At 45.7% G+C, this 17,358-nt stretch overlaps 1 protein-coding gene across 4 annotated transcripts in view; it reads left to right on the forward strand.

Annotated features, from left to right (window-relative positions):
- The window catches only part of LOC139557821 (protein kinase C zeta type-like), a 135,554-nt gene extending 118,996 nt beyond the window's left edge, over window positions 1–16,558 (forward strand). Inside the window, exon 15 of one of the 4 annotated variants that reach the window (XM_071373043.1) lies at window positions 15,135–16,550. In XM_071373043.1, the coding sequence (XP_071229144.1) occupies window positions 15,135–15,222 (88 nt within the window). In that variant the 3' untranslated portion in view covers window positions 15,223–16,550. Of the gene's footprint in view, window positions 1–15,134 lie in introns of all 4 variants that reach the window. The other 3 variants (XM_071373044.1, XM_071373045.1, XM_071373042.1) reach the window with 3 other exon arrangements.
- Window positions 16,559–17,358: the final 800 nt, after the last annotated feature.

The raw sequence follows: 17,358 nt of genomic DNA on the forward strand, positions 1-17,358 counted from the left end.
TGGTAAGAATCTGTCTCTGCTTCGTATCTCTGACAGAGTAGAGATATTCAGCCAATTCATATTCTCTGTTTAGGGTCAGATAGCAATTTAGTCGGCTTTGGGATTTTGTTTCGTTTTTCCAATGTTGTAAATATGAGTCCTTTGATTGGTTCATGATTTTGTTTATTGGAATTCTTTCTTTTGAAGCAGTGCTGGTGTCAGCTTGGTTGGTGAGGTACAACACCAGCTGACTGAGAGGGCTCGTTTCTGGGCTCAGCTCTTGGGTTTGAAGTGCTTTAAATTGCAGACTCGAATTTGGACTTGAATTTAGATGTAGCCAAAATTTTAATGATCTTTTCTGTATTTTCATTATTACTGGAAAGCGGCCCAATTCTGCCCTACATGCATTAGTTGGTGTATTTCTCTGGACTTGTAGGATTTTCCGACAGAATTCTGCATGTAGGGCTTCAATTGGATGTTTGTCCCACATTTTAAAGTCCAGTTTATTGAGTGGCCCCCAAACCTCACTTCCGTAAAGAGCTATTGGTAGGATTACACTGTCAAATATTTTGGTCCAAATTCTAATTGGGATGTTGATTTTGAATAATTTCATTTTTATTGCATACAATGCTCTGCGGGCTTTTTCTTTGAGTGCATTCACTGCCATATTAAAGTTTCCCGATGCAGATATGGTCAGACCAAGGTAGGTGTAATTTTTTGTGTGTTCAATGATGGTGTTGTTCAGGGTGAATTTATATTTGTGTTTCTGACATCTGTTTTGTTTTTGGAAAATCATGATTTTAGTTTTTGGGAAATTTACTGCCAGGGCCCAATTATGGCAATATTGCTCTAGAATATTAATGTTCTGTTGAAGACCTTCTTTGGTTGGTGATAGAAGTACCAAGTCATCAGCATATAGCAGGTATTTCACCTCTGTGTCAAATAGTGTGAGTCCTGGGGCTGGAGAATTGTCCAACATGTCTGCTAATTCATTGATATAAATGTTGAAAAGATTTGGACTCAAACTACAGCCTTGTCTCACACCTCGACATTGTGAAAAGAATTCTGTTCTTTGGTTTTTGATTTTTATTGCACACTTGTTTTCTGTGTACATACATTTTATTAAGTCATACACCTTACCACCAAGCCCACTTTGGAGAATTTTGTAGAAAAGCCCTTCGTGCCAAATAGAATCAAATGCTTTTTTTAAAGTCAATAAAGCAAGCAAAGATTTTGCCCTCTTTTTTTTGGTGGACGTGTTTATTAATTAGTGTGTGTAAGGTGTATATATGGTCAGTAGTGCGATGGTTAGGGAGAAAGCCAATTTGACATTTAGTTATTACATTTTTTTCTTGAAGAAAGGTTTGGATTCTTGAATTCAAAATGCCACAGAAAACCTTTCCCAAGTTACTGTTTACACAAATTCCCCTGTAATTATTGGGGTCTGATTTGTCTCCACTTTTGTGGATAGGGGAGATGAGCCCCTGGTTCCAGACATCAGGGAAGCAGCCAGAAGTTAAAACCATGTTGAACAATTTAAGCACAGCATTTTGCAACTCAGGTGTGCTGTTTTTCAGCATTTCATTTCTGATGTTGTCTAGACCACAAGCCTTCTTTGATTTAATAGATTTGAGCTTTTCATTTAGTTCTTGTTGGGTTATTGGGTAATCTAATGGATTTTGGTTATTTTTAATGACTGATTCAAGGATGTTCAATTTTTCTTTCATTTCTAATTGGTTCTGTTTTAAGTCTTTTTGTGGGATGTTTTTGTATAGATTATCAAAATAAGTTTTCCAAATTCCTACATCTTGTATGGCTAATTCTTGTGGCTTTGTTGTGCTTAAATTGTTCCACATGTCCCAGAACTGATTTTGGTCAATTGCGTTTTCAATTTCATCAAGTGTCTTGTTGGTATAATTCAGTTTCTTGCGTTTCAGTGTATGTTTATACTGTTTCAGAGTTTCAAAGTATTCATATCGTAGCTCTGGGTTGTTTTGCTGCTTATGTTTTTTGTTTGACATTTGTCTTAGGTGTTTTCCAATTGTTTTACATTCATTATCAAACCATTTGTCAGAAACATTTTGAATTTTGTTTCTGATGTTGCATTTCTTTGGTTTTCTCAAATTTGCTTTCGATGCTGCTTTTTGGAATATGCAGTTGATGTTTAGAGTAGCCGAATTGACACCATCTTTATTGTTTTGGTATTGTGAGTTATTGAAAAACTGTATAGAGTTCATCATTTCTTTTGAGTTCAATGTTTCAATGAATCTCTCTGCACTGTTTGGAGCCCATCTGTATGATTGGTTTATGTTGAAGAGTTTATTGGGCAGTTTTTTTGAATGAATATTGCCGGTTAATTTCTTCAAAAACACGTTGATCTGACTGTGATCTGACAATGGTGTCTGTGGTCTGACAGTGAATGCACTAATGGAGGAGGGGTCAATGTCCGTGATGGCATAATCGACTACACTTGTCCCAAGAGCTGAGCAGTAAGTAAACTGACCTAAAGAGTCCCCTCTGATTCTACCATTAAGCATGTACAGGCCTAAGGCTCGACAGAGATGCACTAACTCCTTCCCATTTTTGTTCAGTATTTGGTCAGGACTGTTTCTATTATTTATAATAGGGCTGCTGTACAAGGAGGGGTGACCAAATATGTGGTGGTTACCTCCCGCATCAGTGTAGTCAGGCTCAGAACCTGTTCTTGCATTGAAATCTCCACAAAGAAGCACTTTACCCTCTGCCTGAAATGTAATGATTTCTGTATGGAGATTGTCAAAAAACTGATCATCATAATATGGTGAATCTGAAGGAGGAGCATAAGCTGCACATATGTACACATCATTGTCACAATAGATTGTACCTTAGTTAAGTTTTAGCCAAATGTGACTGGTACCTTTTTTCATTTCATTCAGTGCCAAGTCCTGCTTATACCAAATGATGATTCCACCTGAGTCTCGGCCCCGTTTAACATTTTTATGTTTGATTGATGGTAGTAAACTTTCTCTATAGCCTGAGGGACACTGAGTATCTATGTCTCCACGACACCATGTTTCCAGTAGGATTGTGATGTCCTGTCCCTTGATGTTTTTAATCAATTCTGGATTTGTTGTTTTATAACCAAAATGTGAAGAGTAAAGTCCCTGGATATTCCAAGAGCTGATAGTTAATGATCTCATTTATAATAAGTGATATTCACTGGTTTGAGTAAAGTACATTGAAAACAATACAAAATAATATATATATATATATACATATACATACATATATATATACATATACACACATACATACACACACACACACACACACACACACACACACACACACACACACACACACACACACACACACACACACACACACACACACACACACACACACACACACACACACACACACACACACATACATACATACATACATACATACATACATACATACATACATACATACATACATACATACATACATACATACATACATACAGTGGGGAGAACAAGTATTTGATACACTGCCGATTTTGCAGGTTTTCCTACTTACAAAGCATGTAGAGGTCTGTAATTTTTATCATAGGTACACTTCAACTATGAGAGACGGAATCTAAAACAAAAATCCAGAAAATCACATTGTATGATTTTTAAGTAATTAATTTGCATTTTATTGCATGACATAAGTATTTGATACATCAGAAAAGCAGAACTTAATATTTGGTACAGAAACCTTTGTTTGCAATTACAGAGATCATACGTTTCCTGTAGTTCTTGACTAGGTTTGCACACACTGCAGCAGGGATTTTGGCCCACTCCTCCATACAGATCTTCTCCAGATCCTTCAGGTTTCGGGGCTGTCGCTGGGCAATACGGACTTTCAGCTCCCTCCAAAGATTTTCTATTGGGTTCAGGTCTGGAGACTGGCTAGGCCACTCCAGGACCTTGAGATGCTTCTTACGGAGCCACTCCTTAGTTGCCATGGCTGTGTGCTTCGTGTCGTTGTCATGCTGGAAGACCCAGCCACGACCCATCTTCAATGCTCTTACTGAGGGAAGGAGGTTGTTGGCCAAGATCTCGCGATACATGGCCCCATCCATCCTCCCCTCAATACGGTGCAGTCGTCCTGTCCCCTTTGCAGAAAAGCATCCCCAAAGAATGATGTTTCCACCTCCATGCTTCACGGTTGGGATGGTGTTCTTGGGGTTGTACTCATACTTCTTCTTCCTCCAAACACGGCGAGTGGAGTTAGACCAAAAAGCTCTATTTTTGTCTCATCAGACCACATGACCTTCTCCCATTCCTCCTCTGGATCATCCAGATGGTCATTGGCAAACTTCAGACGGGCCTGGACATGCACTGGCTTAAGCAGGGGGACCTTGCGTGCGCTGCAGGATTTTAATCCATGACGGCGTAGTGTGTTACTAATGGTTTTCTTTGAGACTGTGGTCCCAGCTCTCTTCAGGTCATTGACCAGGTCCTGCCGTGTAGTTCTGGGCTGATCCCTCACCTTCCTCATGATCATTGATGCCCCACGAGGTGAAATCTTGCATGGAGCCCCAGACCGAGGGTGATTGACCGTCATCTTGAACTTCTTCCATTTTCTAATAATTGCGCCAACAGTTGTTTCCTTCTCACCAAGCTGCTTGCCTATTGTCCTGTAGCCCATCCCAGCCTTGTGCAGGTCTACAATTTTATCCCTGATGTCCTTACACAGCTCTCTGGTCTTGGCTATTGTGGAGAGGTTGGAATCTGTTTGATTGAGTGTGTGGACAGGTGTCTTTTATACAGGTAACGAGTTCAAACAGGTGCAGTTAATACAGGTAATGAGTGGAGAACAGGAGGGCTTCTTAAAGAAAAACTAACAGGTCTGTGAGAGCCGGAATTCTTACTGGTTGGTAGGTGATCAAATACTTATGTCATGCAATAAAATGCAAATTAATTATTTAAAAATCATACAATGTGATTTTCTGGATTTTTGTTTTAGATTCCGTCTCTCACAGTTGAAGTGTACCTATGATAAAAATGACAGACCTCTACATGCTTTGTAAGTAGGAAAACCTGCAAAATCGGCAGTGTATCAAATACTTGTTCTCCCCACTGTACATACATACACACACCATTATATATAAATATTATTATTATACCGGTGCCAATAAAAAATTAAGAATAGTTGTAAACAAATTAATAAGAATGGAATAAGACTGCACAAAAAATAAGTACAATGCAATCTGCAACCCTGTGTGTGTGTGTGTGTGTGCGCGTGCGTGTGTGTGCGTGCCCGTCTAGCCCAGTAGTCTGCATATTAGTTGCAGTAGTTGGCGCACCTCTCCTATCTCTGATTGTTCTAGGTGTCTTTTGCCAGAGGTTACCTCAGCATATGTAGGCTGATGATCTGAATGATACATGGTGTGGACTGCATCATGTGGTGTACTTCTCTGAAGGACAGTGTTCTGTCCGACCCTGGAGTAGTGGTCAGAGCTGTGTTGTGATGGGCCAGGTCCAGTAGAGATGTTTTGTGACGGGCCAGGTCCAGTAGAGCTGTGTTGTGATGGGCCAGGTCTAGTAAAGATGTGTTGTGATGGGCCTGGTCTAGTAGAGCTGTGTTGTGATGGGCCTGGTCCAGTAGAGCTGTGTTCTGATGGGCCTGGTCTAGTAGAGCTGTGTTGTGATGGGCCTGGTCCAGTAGAGCTGTGTTGTGATGGGCCGGGTCTAGTCGTGCTGTCCTGAGGTGGGTCTGGTCTCGTAAATCTGTGTTGTGTTGGGCCTGGTCTAGTAGAGCTGTGTTGTGATGGGCCTGGTCTAGTAGAGCTGTGTTGTGAAGGCCCTGGTCTAGTAGAGCTGTGTTGTGATGGGCCGGGTCTAGTCGTGTTGTCCTGATGCGGGTCTGGTCTCGTAAATCTGTGTTGTGATGGGCCTGGTCTAGTAGAGCTGTGTTGTGAAGGCCCTGGTCTCGTAAATCTGTGTTGTGTTGGGCCTGGTCTAGTAGAGCTGTGCTGTAATAAGCCGTGTCTGGCTCTTTTCTCCTGGGGATGGTGGAGGTACTGTTGTTTCAGAAGGTGGGGCGGGGGACCTCTGTTGCTGGGGTGATGGGTGTGTGGGTCCCTGCCAAGTGTTGCATCTTTTAGGTCCTTGGCAAAGGTTCTGACACTGTCCTGATCAAGATGTACATTATCGTATAAGTGTTGACATGTCAGAGTGGGGTGGTGAGCCGTTCTGACGTTGAGTAGTGAGGCACAGTCCACAGTGATCTGTTGATTTATTTTGTCGATCAACTGTCCTGGGAAGTCTTTTCTTGGTAGGAGGGTGGACACAACTATATTGGTTGTTGGGAACACAGCCTGTGCCCGTTCTGCCACTCTTCTCACTGCCCCAGATACATCTTCACCTTTGGCATGAAGGTCGTTTGTGCCAGTGTGGATGATGATGTTGTCGAGGGTGTCAATCCTGGTCTTACTGAGTAGCTGCATTGCACTGTCAGTTGTAGGACACCAGAACTTATACACCTGGTGTCTAGGGAATAATCTTTCCTGGACTAAGAACTTCCCATTTGAATCAATAAGGATTGCAGTTGTGGGTGACTGTCTGGCTGGAGCAGACTGGGAGACTGGTATTCTGACCAGGGCTGGAGCAGACTGGGAGGCTGGTATTCTGACCTGGGCTGGAGCACACTGTGTTGGAGTAGACTGAGAGGCTGGTTGGCTGACCTGGGCTGGAGCAGACTGAGAGGCTGGTTGGCTGACCTGGGCTGGAGCAGACTGAGAGGCTGGTAGGTTGACCTGGGCTGGAGCACACTGTGCTGGAGCAGACTGGGAGACTGGTATTCTGACCTGTGCTGGAGCAGACTGGGAGACTGGTATTCTGACCTGTGCTGGAGCAGACTGGGAGACTGGTATTCTGACCTGTGCTGGAGCAGACTGGGAGACTGGTATTCTGACCTGTGCTGGAGCAGACTGGGAGACTGGTATTCTGACCTGGGCTGGAGCACACTGTGTTGGAGCAGACTGAGAGGCTGGTTGGCTGACCTGGGCTGGAGCAGACTGGTAGGCTGGTGCAGTGTTATCAGGCTGTGTGGTGGAGGCCATGCTGGTCTCGGGTTCTGCTTGTGTTGTACCAAGCTGGTGGACATGTTCTCCAGATGCAGAGGACATAATGACTCGCTGCTGGTTGAGGAGGTCAATGTATCTCTCTCTTTGTTCTAGCTCCTTTCTTGTTGTGCTCAGATGGTCTCTGAGGTCATCATTTGTCTGACTCAGTTTGTCCATTCTGCTTTCTAGTTTAGCAATAGATGCTCTGCTCTCCTCCCTGAACTGTTTCATCTCTTCTTTAAGTTTCTGGACAGTGTCCTCCTCTTGAAGCTTGTTCTCTCTGAGTTCTATGACCTCTGCTTCGACTAGAGAGAGGGTGTTGTGGAAACGTTGCATAGCAGGTGTTCTTGGTGTTGTAGGCATGTCCTTGGCTCTGTCTGCTGCAGGTGAGGTAGGTAGAGGGACACTGAGGGCTTCTTGCTGGGTCACAGAGACCGTTGGGGCCTGCTTTTCACCGTCATCTCCCTCCTTGACTTTTTCCTCAGTTTCTGAGATGATTTCAGCTTCTGCTTTTAGGGTAGTAAACCTATTCTCAAAAGCCTGGAGGCTTGAATCATTGCCTTGTATCAATACAGTTCCATTATTATATACGTTTACTGTTTGATATGTGTTGCTAGGGTCAGCTTCTTCAAAAATGCTGATCTGACATCCTTGGCTGATGCCTCTCTTTTTTGAGAAAGGGAAATGGTTGCAAATAACCCTTTTCCATATGTGCCCTCGTTTGGTATTAAAAATTAAATTTGCTCTTGTTTTGCAACTGGTAAGATCTGCAAACAGGCATTCATGGTTCTGTCCCATCAACAAACCTTTGAAACTTTTCTTAGCTTTCTCTGTTTTGATGTCTGGTGGGTAAACAATTTCCATAGCAACGCTGGTGATGTTGGCTACAATGTTGCAATAGAAGTGTTGTTTCTTGTACATTTACATTTACATTTAAGTCATTTAGCAGACGCTCTTATCCAGAGCGACTTACAAATTGGTGCATTCACCTTATGATATCCAGTGGAACAACCACTTTACAATAGTGCATCTAACTCTTTTAAGGGGGGGGGGGGTTAGAAGGATTACTTTATCCTATCCTAGGTATTCCTTAAAGAGGTGGGGTTTCAGGTGTCTCCGGAAGGTGGTGATTGACTCCGCTGACCTGGCGTCGTGAGGGAGTTTGTTCCACCATTGGGGTGCCAGAGCAGCGAACAGTTTTGACTGGGCTGAGCGGGAACTGTACTTCCTCAGAGGTAGGGAGGCGAGCAGGCAAGAGGTGGATGAACGCAGTGCCCTTGTTTGGGTGTAGGGCCTGATCAGAGCCTGAAGGTACGGAGGTGCCGTTCCCCTCACAGCTCCGTAGGCAAGCACCATGGTCTTGTAGCGGATGCGAGCTTCAACTGGAAGCCAGTGGAGAGAGCGGAGGAGCGGGGTGACGTGAGAGAACTTGGGAAAGTTGAACACCAGACGGGCTGCGGCGTTCTGGATGAGTTGTAGGGGTTTAATGGCACAGGCAGGGAGCCCAGCCAACAGCGAGTTGCAGTAATCCAGACGGGAGATGACAAGTGCCTGGATTAGGACCTGCGCCGCTTCCTGCGTGAGGCAGGGTCGTACTCTGCGAATGTTGTAGAGCATGAACCTACAGGAACGGGTCACCGCCTTGATGTTAGTTGAGAACGACAGGGTGTTGTCCAGGATCACGCCAAGGTTCTTAGCACTCTGGGAGGAGGACACAATGGAGTTGTCAACCGTGATGGCGAGATCATGGAACGGGCAGTCCTTCCCCGGGAGGAAGAGCAGCTCCGTCTTGCCGAGGTTCAGCTTGAGGTGGTGATCCGTCATCCACACTGATATGTCTGCCAGACATGCAGAGATGCAATTCACCACCTGGTTATCAGAGGGGGGAAAGGAGAAGATTAATTGTGTGTCGTCTGCATAGCAATGATAGGAGAGACCATGTGAGGATATGACAGAGCCAAGTGACTTGGTGTATAGCGAGAATAGGAGAGGGCCTAGAACAGAGCCCTGGGGGACACCAGTGGTGAGAGCACGTGGTGCGGAGACAGATTCTCGCCACGCCACCTGGTAGGAGCGACCTGTCAGGTAGGACGCAATCCAAGCGTGGGCCGCGCCGGAGATGCCCAGCTCGGAGAGGGTGGAGAGGAGGATCTGATGGTTCACAGTATCAAAGGCAGCCGATAGGTCTAGAAGGATGAGAGCAGAGGAGAGAGAGTTAGCTTTAGCAGTGCGGAGCGCCTCCGTGACACAGAGAAGAGCAGTCTCAGTTGAATGACTAGTCTTGAAACCTGACTGATTTGGATCAAGAAGGTCATTCTGAGAGAGATAGCAGGAGAGCTGGCCAAGGACGGCACGTTCAAGAGTTTTGGAGAGAAAAGAAAGAAGGGATACTGGTCTGTAGTTGTTGACATCGGAGGGATCGAGTGTAGGTTTTTTCAGAAGGGGTGCAACTCTCGCTCTCTTGAAGACGGAAGGGACGTAGCCAGCGGTCAAGGATGAGTTGATGAGCGAGGTGAGGTAAGGGAGAAGGTCTCCGGAAATGGTCTGGAGAAGAGAGGAGGGGATAGGGTCAAGCGGGCAGGTTGTTGGGCGGCCGGCCGTCACAAGACGCGAGATTTCATCTGGAGAGAGAGGGGAGAAAGAGGTCAAAGCACAGGGTAGGGCAGTGTGAGCAGAACCAGCGGTGTCGTTTGACTTAGCAAACGAGGATCGGATGTCGTCGACCTTCTTTTCAAAATGGTTGACGAAGTCATCAGCAGAGAGGGAGGAGGGGGGAGGAGGGGGAGGAGGATTCAGGAGGGAGGAGAAGGTGGCAAAGAGCTTCCTAGGGTTAGAGGCAGATGCTTGGAATTTAGAGTGGTAGAAATTGGCTTTAGCAGCAGAGACAGAAGAGGAGAATGTAGAGAGGAGGGAGTGAAAGGATGCCAGGTCCGCAGGGAGGCGAGTTTTCCTCCATTTCCGCTCGGCTGCCCGGAGCCCTGTTCTGTGAGCTCGCAATGAGTCGTCGAGCCACGGAGCAGGAGGGGAGGACCGAGCCGGCCTGGAGGATAGGGGACATAGAGAGTCAAAGGATGCAGAAAGGGAGGAGAGGAGGGTTGAGGAGGCAGAATCAGGAGATAGGTTGGAGAAGGTTTGAGCAGAGGGAAGAGATGATAGGATGGAAGAGGAGAGAGTAGCGGGGGAGAGAGAGCGAAGGTTGGGACGGCGCGATACCATCCGAGTAGGGGCAGTGTGGGAAGTGTTGGATGAGAGCGAGAGGGAAAAGGATACAAGGTAGTGGTCGGAGACTTGGAGGGGAGTTGCAATGAGATTAGTGGAAGAACAGCATCTAGTAAAGATGAGGTCAAGCGTATTGCCTGCCTTGTGAGTAGGGGGGGAAGGTGAGAGGGTGAGGTCAAAAGAGGAGAGGAGTGGAAAATTGTTGTATTATTGTCTTTTATGTCTTTAGAGGACTGCTTCACCTTGATGTCCCCTTTCCCTTTTCTTCTGTCCTTATTTTGTCCCACTTTGTCCCTTCTTCTCTTCTGTCAACTAGACACTCCTTGTTAGCTAGCTAGCTTCTTTCAGGAGAGTCCCTAGCAACTGCCTAGCAACAGGTAAACAACTTAGCTAGCTAAGAAAACGGTATAATTTTATGAAAAATTGTTACTTTTTCAAAATCCTTTCTTCTTTGTTTGCTGCTTGTTTGGTCTCCTATTCAGTCTAGCAGTTTTCTTTAGCTTTTTTTCGATGTACTTTACTCTAAAAACCATATAAATTTCAATATTTTTAGAAGCTCATCTTTTCAGCTGCTGCTGCTTAATTTGGAACTCCGGAATCTCCAGGTGAATCTCTCTCTCTCTCTCTCTCTCTCTCTCTCTCTCTCTCTCTCTCTCTCTCTCTCTCTCTCTCTCTATGTCTGTATCCTCCTCTCTCTCTCTCTCTCTCTCTCTCTCTCTCTCTCTCTCTCTCTCTCTCTCTCTCTCTCTCTCTCTCTCTCTATGTTTGTATCCTCCTCTCTCTTTCTCTCTCTCTCTCTCTCTCTATGTCTGTATCCCCCTCTCTCTCTCTCTCTCTCTCTCTCTCTCTCTCTCTCTCTCTCTCTCTCTCTCTCTCTCTCTCTCTCTCTCAATGTCTGTATCCTCCTCTCTCACTCTCTCTCTTAATGTCTGTATCCTGTATTCTCTCTACGTGTGTCTTTCTTGTTGCCTTTTCCTCTGGTAGCACTTTTAGGCAACATTTGCACAAGTGAATACTTTTTTGGCCTGCGTCCCAAATGTTCCCTCCAGACCTCGCTCGGTTTCCCTTTTCTTTTCCTCTACCTCAAGCCTGCTGCTACTCTCTGACTTCACTCACATGTATTTACAGTGATATCTAGCTGTGTGCACCCAAGTGTGCTCAGGGATAGAATATCCATTTATTCTTTTTTTTTGGGGGGGGGGGGGGCTATTTGTTAAAATATTCAATGGAATCTTCCAGACTAGAACACTGTTGGGTGTATTTCAGTGTGTTGAATGTGATCCTAAAGGTTTGGTGGTGTGTTGTAGTCAAAAGAGTGTATGTCTGGATCTAGATTACAATGACAAAAACTGGTCTAGGATCAGCTCTACCAACATTAAACCTCACCCAACCATTACAAACAAAAACAACCACACACACCCAGGACCAGTATAAAGACAACTAACATCTCCATGAGGGAAGCATCTCTCTCCCTCTCCCCAGGAAGAGGCCTTCTTCCTGGGGCTCCACTCCGCCACCCTCCCTGCTCCTCCCTAACCCCCTGGGGAGTGTGGTCAGCCCTCTTTACTACGACAGATGAGGGCTGTGTCTCAAATGGCACCCTATTCCCTATATAGTGAACTACTTTCAACCTGAGCCTTATGAGCCCTTATTTTTACACCGCCTCTCCAAACCAGTCAGAGTCGGACAGACGGATGGGAGAGAGGGAGAGGGAGGGCGGTAGAGGGGCAGAGAGACGGGGGGAGGGGGAGACAGACAGGGAGGAGAGGGGGAGACAGACAGGGAGAGGGGGAGGGAGAGAGACTGACACAGACACAGGAAGACAGACACGGTTTCGCTTCATATAAAGATGATTACTTCATATAAAGATGATTACCACTTTGTTAATGGAACCAAACCAAGGCCTCTGCTGAGGAGAGAAAGAAGCACAGGGAGAGTTCACTGACGAGGTAACAACATGCTGTTCTGTCTTCTACTCTTTCACGTTGCGCAAAGGGCTCTTTTTTTTGCTGGGGTTTAATGGCCGATTTTGAAATAACCATATGTGTGTTAGATCAGTACAGCGGAGAGGCAAGGTGAATCTACTGTAGACTACCAGGTGAATCTACTGTAGACTACCAGGTGAATCTACTGTAGACTACCAGGTGAATCTACTGTAGACTACCAGGTGAATCTACTGTAGACTACCAGGTGAATCTACTGTAGGCTACCAGGTGAATCTACTGTAGACTACCAGGTGAATCTACTGTAGACTACCAGGTGAATCTACTGTAGGCTACCAGGTGAATCTACTGTAGACTACCAGGTGAATCTACTGTAGACTACCAGGTGAATCTACTGTAGACTACCAGGTGAATCTACTGTAGGCTACCAGGTGAATCTACTGTAGGCTACCAGGTGAATCTACTGTAGACTACCAGGTGAATCTACTGTAGACTACCAGGTGAATCTACTGTAGACTACCAGGTGAATCTACTGTAGACTACCAGGTGAATCTACTGTAGGCTACCAGGTGAATCTACTGTAGGCTACCAGGTGAATCTACTGTAGGCTACCAGGTGAATCTACTGTAGGCTACCAGGTGAATCTACTGTAGACTACCAGGTGAATCTACTGTAGGCTACCAGGTGAATCTACTGTAGGCTACCAGGTGAATCTACTGTAGGCTACCAGGTGAATCTACTGTAGACTACCAGGTGAATCTACTGTAGGCTACCAGGTGAATCTACTGTAGACTACCAGGTGAATCTACTGTAGGCTACCAGATGAATCTACTGTAGGCTACCAGGTGAATCTACTGTAGACTACCAGGTGAATCTACTGTAGGCTACCAGGTGAATCTACTGTAGGCTACCAGGTGAATATACTGTAGACTACCAGATGAATCTACTGTAGGCTACCAGGTGAATCTACTGTAGACTACCAGATGAATCTACTGTAGACTACCAGATGAATCTACTGTAGGCTACCAGGTGAATCTACTGTAGGCTACCAGGTGAATCTACTGTAGGCTACAAGGTGAATCTACTGTAGACTACCAGGTGAATCTACTGTAGACTACCAGGTGAATCTACTGTAGGCTACCAGGTGAATCTACTCTTAGACTACCAGGTGAATCTACTCTTAGACTACCAGGTGAATCTACTGTAGGCTCCCAGGTGAATCTACTGTAGGCTACCAGGTGAATCTACTGTAGGCTACCAGGTGAATCTACTGTAGGCTACCAGGTGAATCTACTGTAGGCTACCAGGTGAATCTACTGTAAGCTACCAGGTGGCTCTACTGTAGGCTACCAGGTGAATCTACTGTAGGCTACCAAGTGAATCTAATGTAGACTACCAGGTAAATCTACTGTAAGCTACCAGGTGAATCTACTGTAGACTACCAGGTGAATCTACTGTAGGCTACCAGATGAATCTACTGTATGCTACCAGGTGAATCTACTGTAGGCTACCAGGTGAATCTACTGTAGGCTACCAGGTGAATCTACTGTAGGCTACCAGGTGAATCTACTGTAGACTACCAGGTGAATCTACTGTAGACTACCAGGTGAATCTACTGTAGGCTACCAGGTGAATCTACTGTAGGCTACCAGGTGAATCTACTGTAGACTACCAGATGAATCTACTGTAGGCTACCAGGTGAATCTACTGTAGACTACCAGGTGAATCTACTGTAGGCTACCAGGTGAATCTACTGTAGGCTACCAGGTGAATCTACTGTAGGCTACCAGGTGGCTCTACTGTAGACTACCAGGTAGATCTATTGTAGGCTGTTCCTGTAAATATCCATATAGGACTATTGTCACCCGACTGCCATATATTCCCTGTGTATAGGAGAGGTAAGGTGACTGCTGAAGTACTACACTGGCATGTCCACACCCTGTAAAGCAGCACACCTCCCTACGTATAATATGCCTCCCTACGTATAACATACTTCACTACGTATAATATACCTTACTACGTATAATATACCTCACTACGTATAATATACCTCACTACGTATAATATACCTTACTACGTATAATATGCCTCACTACGTATAATATGTCTCACTATGTATAATATACCTCCCTACGTATAATATGCCTCACTACGTATAATATACCTCACTACGTATAATACACCTCACTATGTATAATACACCTCACTACGTATAATATGTCTCACTATGTATAATATACCTCACTACGTTTAATATGCCTCAATACGTATACTATGCCTCACTACGTATAATATACCTCACTACGTATAATATACCTCACTACGTATAATATGTCTCACTACGTATAAACCTGGTAGCCTACACTACGTATAATATACCTCACTACGTATAATACACCTCACTACGTATAATATGTCTCACTATGTATAATATACCTCACTACGTTTAATATGCCTCACTACGTATACTATGCCTCACTACGTATAATATACCTCACTACGTATAATATACCTCACTACGTATAATATGTGTCACTACATATAATATGCCTCACTACGTATAATATACCTCCCTACGTATAATATACCTCACTACGTATAATATACCTCACTACGTATAATATACATCCCTACGTATAATATACCTCACTACGTATAATATGCCTCACTACGTATAATATACATCCCTACGTATAATATACCTCACTACGTATAATATGCCTCACTACGTATAATATACCTCACTACGTATAATATACCTCCCTACGTATAACTTCCTTGCACAAACATTTTTTTGAAAGCGTAAAGCGTAAGCGATCAGGTTGAGGTAGCACATTGTAGTATTTGTAATTTGTTCAGAGTAAAATGACCTTTTCTTATTTTTTCTCTCTGCTTTTCTCTCTCTCCTCTCCCAGGGACATCATCAAGAGAATAGACCAGTCCGAGTTTGAGGGATTTGAATACATCAACCCCCTGCTGCTATCCACGGAGGAGTCTGTATGAGGGGGAGGAGACCTCCTTTTCTTCTCCCACCTGTGTCTGTCTACTGCCCCGTCCACCCCCACCCCTCTCTCAGCCAAATCAATGAACAACTCCCTCTGCCGAGGAGGAGTGGGATGGAGGGAGGACAAAGGGAGGACAAGAAATTCTCGGCTTTGCACGAGGGACGAGGCTCGAGGACACAAATGCAAAAAGGAGCCTTTTTTCTTTTGTCGTGGATCTCCCGTAATGGATTGCATTATTTTGGCGCCGGGGCAGAACTCTTTGGAGGTGGTCAACACAACAAAATACACAGGAACATTCTCAAAACTCAGTTGTTGATTATCTTCCTGTTTTTTTGGCTTTGCGGTTTTGATTGTTTCCCCCAACAACTCAATTTCTGTGTCAGCAGCACGGCAGGAAGCAACTTAATTCTGTGCCTGCCATTGTAAAACAGATTTTTACATCCCCCCCCCCGCCCCCGCCCGGGTGGAATATGAAAGTTCTACGACTCAGACCTTGAATTTATGTTGTAGGAAGCTCCGCTGCCTCGAGCAAAACAAGAATGTACAATGATGAAGGAAAAAATAATGCTAGAAGTTATTCTTGTGTATTCTACTGTAGGTAGCGACTCCAAATCAATGCTGCCTTTCTATTGGTTCAAAGTGGTTCGTTTTATTCATGACCATGGACTTTGTTTATTTTCTTCAGCCAGTTTGATTTTCATGAACAAAACCGTTTTTTCCCCCACCATTTTTTTAATTTAAGAAGTGCCTCAAAGATCCAATCTACATCATGTTTCTGATTGCACTTATCGATTGTTTCCAATTCCCTTCAGCTGCCTGGTGGGTTGGTCAGTTCCCTTCAGCTGCCTGGTGGGTTGGTCAGTTCCCTTCAGCTGCCTGGTGGGTTGGTCAGTTCCCTTCAGCTGCCTGGTGGGTTGGTCAGTTCCCTTCAGCTGCCTGGTGGGTTGGTCAGTTCCCTTCAGCTGCCTGGTGGGTTGATCAGTTCCCTTCAGCTGCCTGGTGGGTTGGTCAGTTCCCTTCAGCTGCCTGGTGGTTGGTCAGTTCCCTTCAGCTGCCTGGGTGGTTGGTCAGTTCCCTTCAGCTGCCTGGTGGGTTGGTCAGTTCCCTTCAGGTGTCTGGTGGGTTGGTCAGTTCCCTTCAGCTGCCTGGTGGGTTGGTCAGTTCCCTTCAGCTGCCTGGTGGTTGGTCAGTTCCCTTCAGCTGCCTGGTGGGTTGGTCAGTTCCCTTCAGCTGCCTGGTGGTTGGTCAGTTCCCTTCAGCTGCCTGGTGGGTTGGTCAGTTCCCTTCAGCTGCCTGGTGGGTTGGTCAGTTCCCTTCAGCTGCCTGGTGGGTTGGTCAGTTCCCTTCAGCTGCCTGGTGGGTTGGTCAGTTCCCTTCAGTTCCCTTCAGCTGCCTGGTGGGTTGGTCAGTTCCCTTCAGCTGCCTGGTGGTTGGTCAGTTCCCTTCAGCTGCCTGGTGGGTTGGTCAGTTCCCTTCAGCTGCCTGGTGGTTGGTCAGTTCCCTTCAGCTGCCTGTGGGTTGGTCTGTTCCCTTCAGCTGCCTGGTGGTTGGTCAGTTCCCTTCAGCTGCCTGGTGGTTGGTCAGTTCCCTTCAGCTGCCTGGTGGGTTGGTCAGTTCCCTTCAGCTGCCTGGTGGTTGGTCTGTTCCCTTCAGCTGCCTGGTGGGTTGGTCAGTTCCCTTCAGCTGCCTGGTGGGTTGGTCAGTTCCCTTCAGCTGCCTGGTGGGTTGGTCAGTTCCCTTCAGCTGCCTGGTGGTTGGTCAGTTCCCTTCAGCTGCCTGGGTGGTTGGTCAGTTCCCTTCAGCTGCCTGGTGGTTGGTCAGTTCCCTTCAGCTGCCTGTGGGTTGGTCAGTTCCCTTCAGCTGCCTGGTGGTTGGTCTGTTCCCTTCAGCTGCCTGGTGGGTTGGTCAGTTCCCTTCAGCTGCCTGGTGGTTGGTCAGTTCCCTTCAGCTGCCTGGTGGGTTGGTCAGTTCCCTTCAGCTGCCTGGTGGTTGGTCAGTTCCCTTCAGCTGCCTGGTGGGTTGGTCAGTTCCCTTCAGCTGCCTGGTGGTTGGTCAGTTCCCTTCAGCTGCCTGGTGGGTTGGTCTGTTGGTGAAGAAAGCCATTGGAACACATCATTCATAAAGACCACAGGTC

The sequence above is a fragment of the Salvelinus alpinus genome, chromosome 28 (assembly GCF_045679555.1).
Source record: "Salvelinus alpinus chromosome 28, SLU_Salpinus.1, whole genome shotgun sequence".
Classification (NCBI taxonomy): domain Eukaryota; kingdom Metazoa; phylum Chordata; class Actinopteri; order Salmoniformes; family Salmonidae; genus Salvelinus; species Salvelinus alpinus.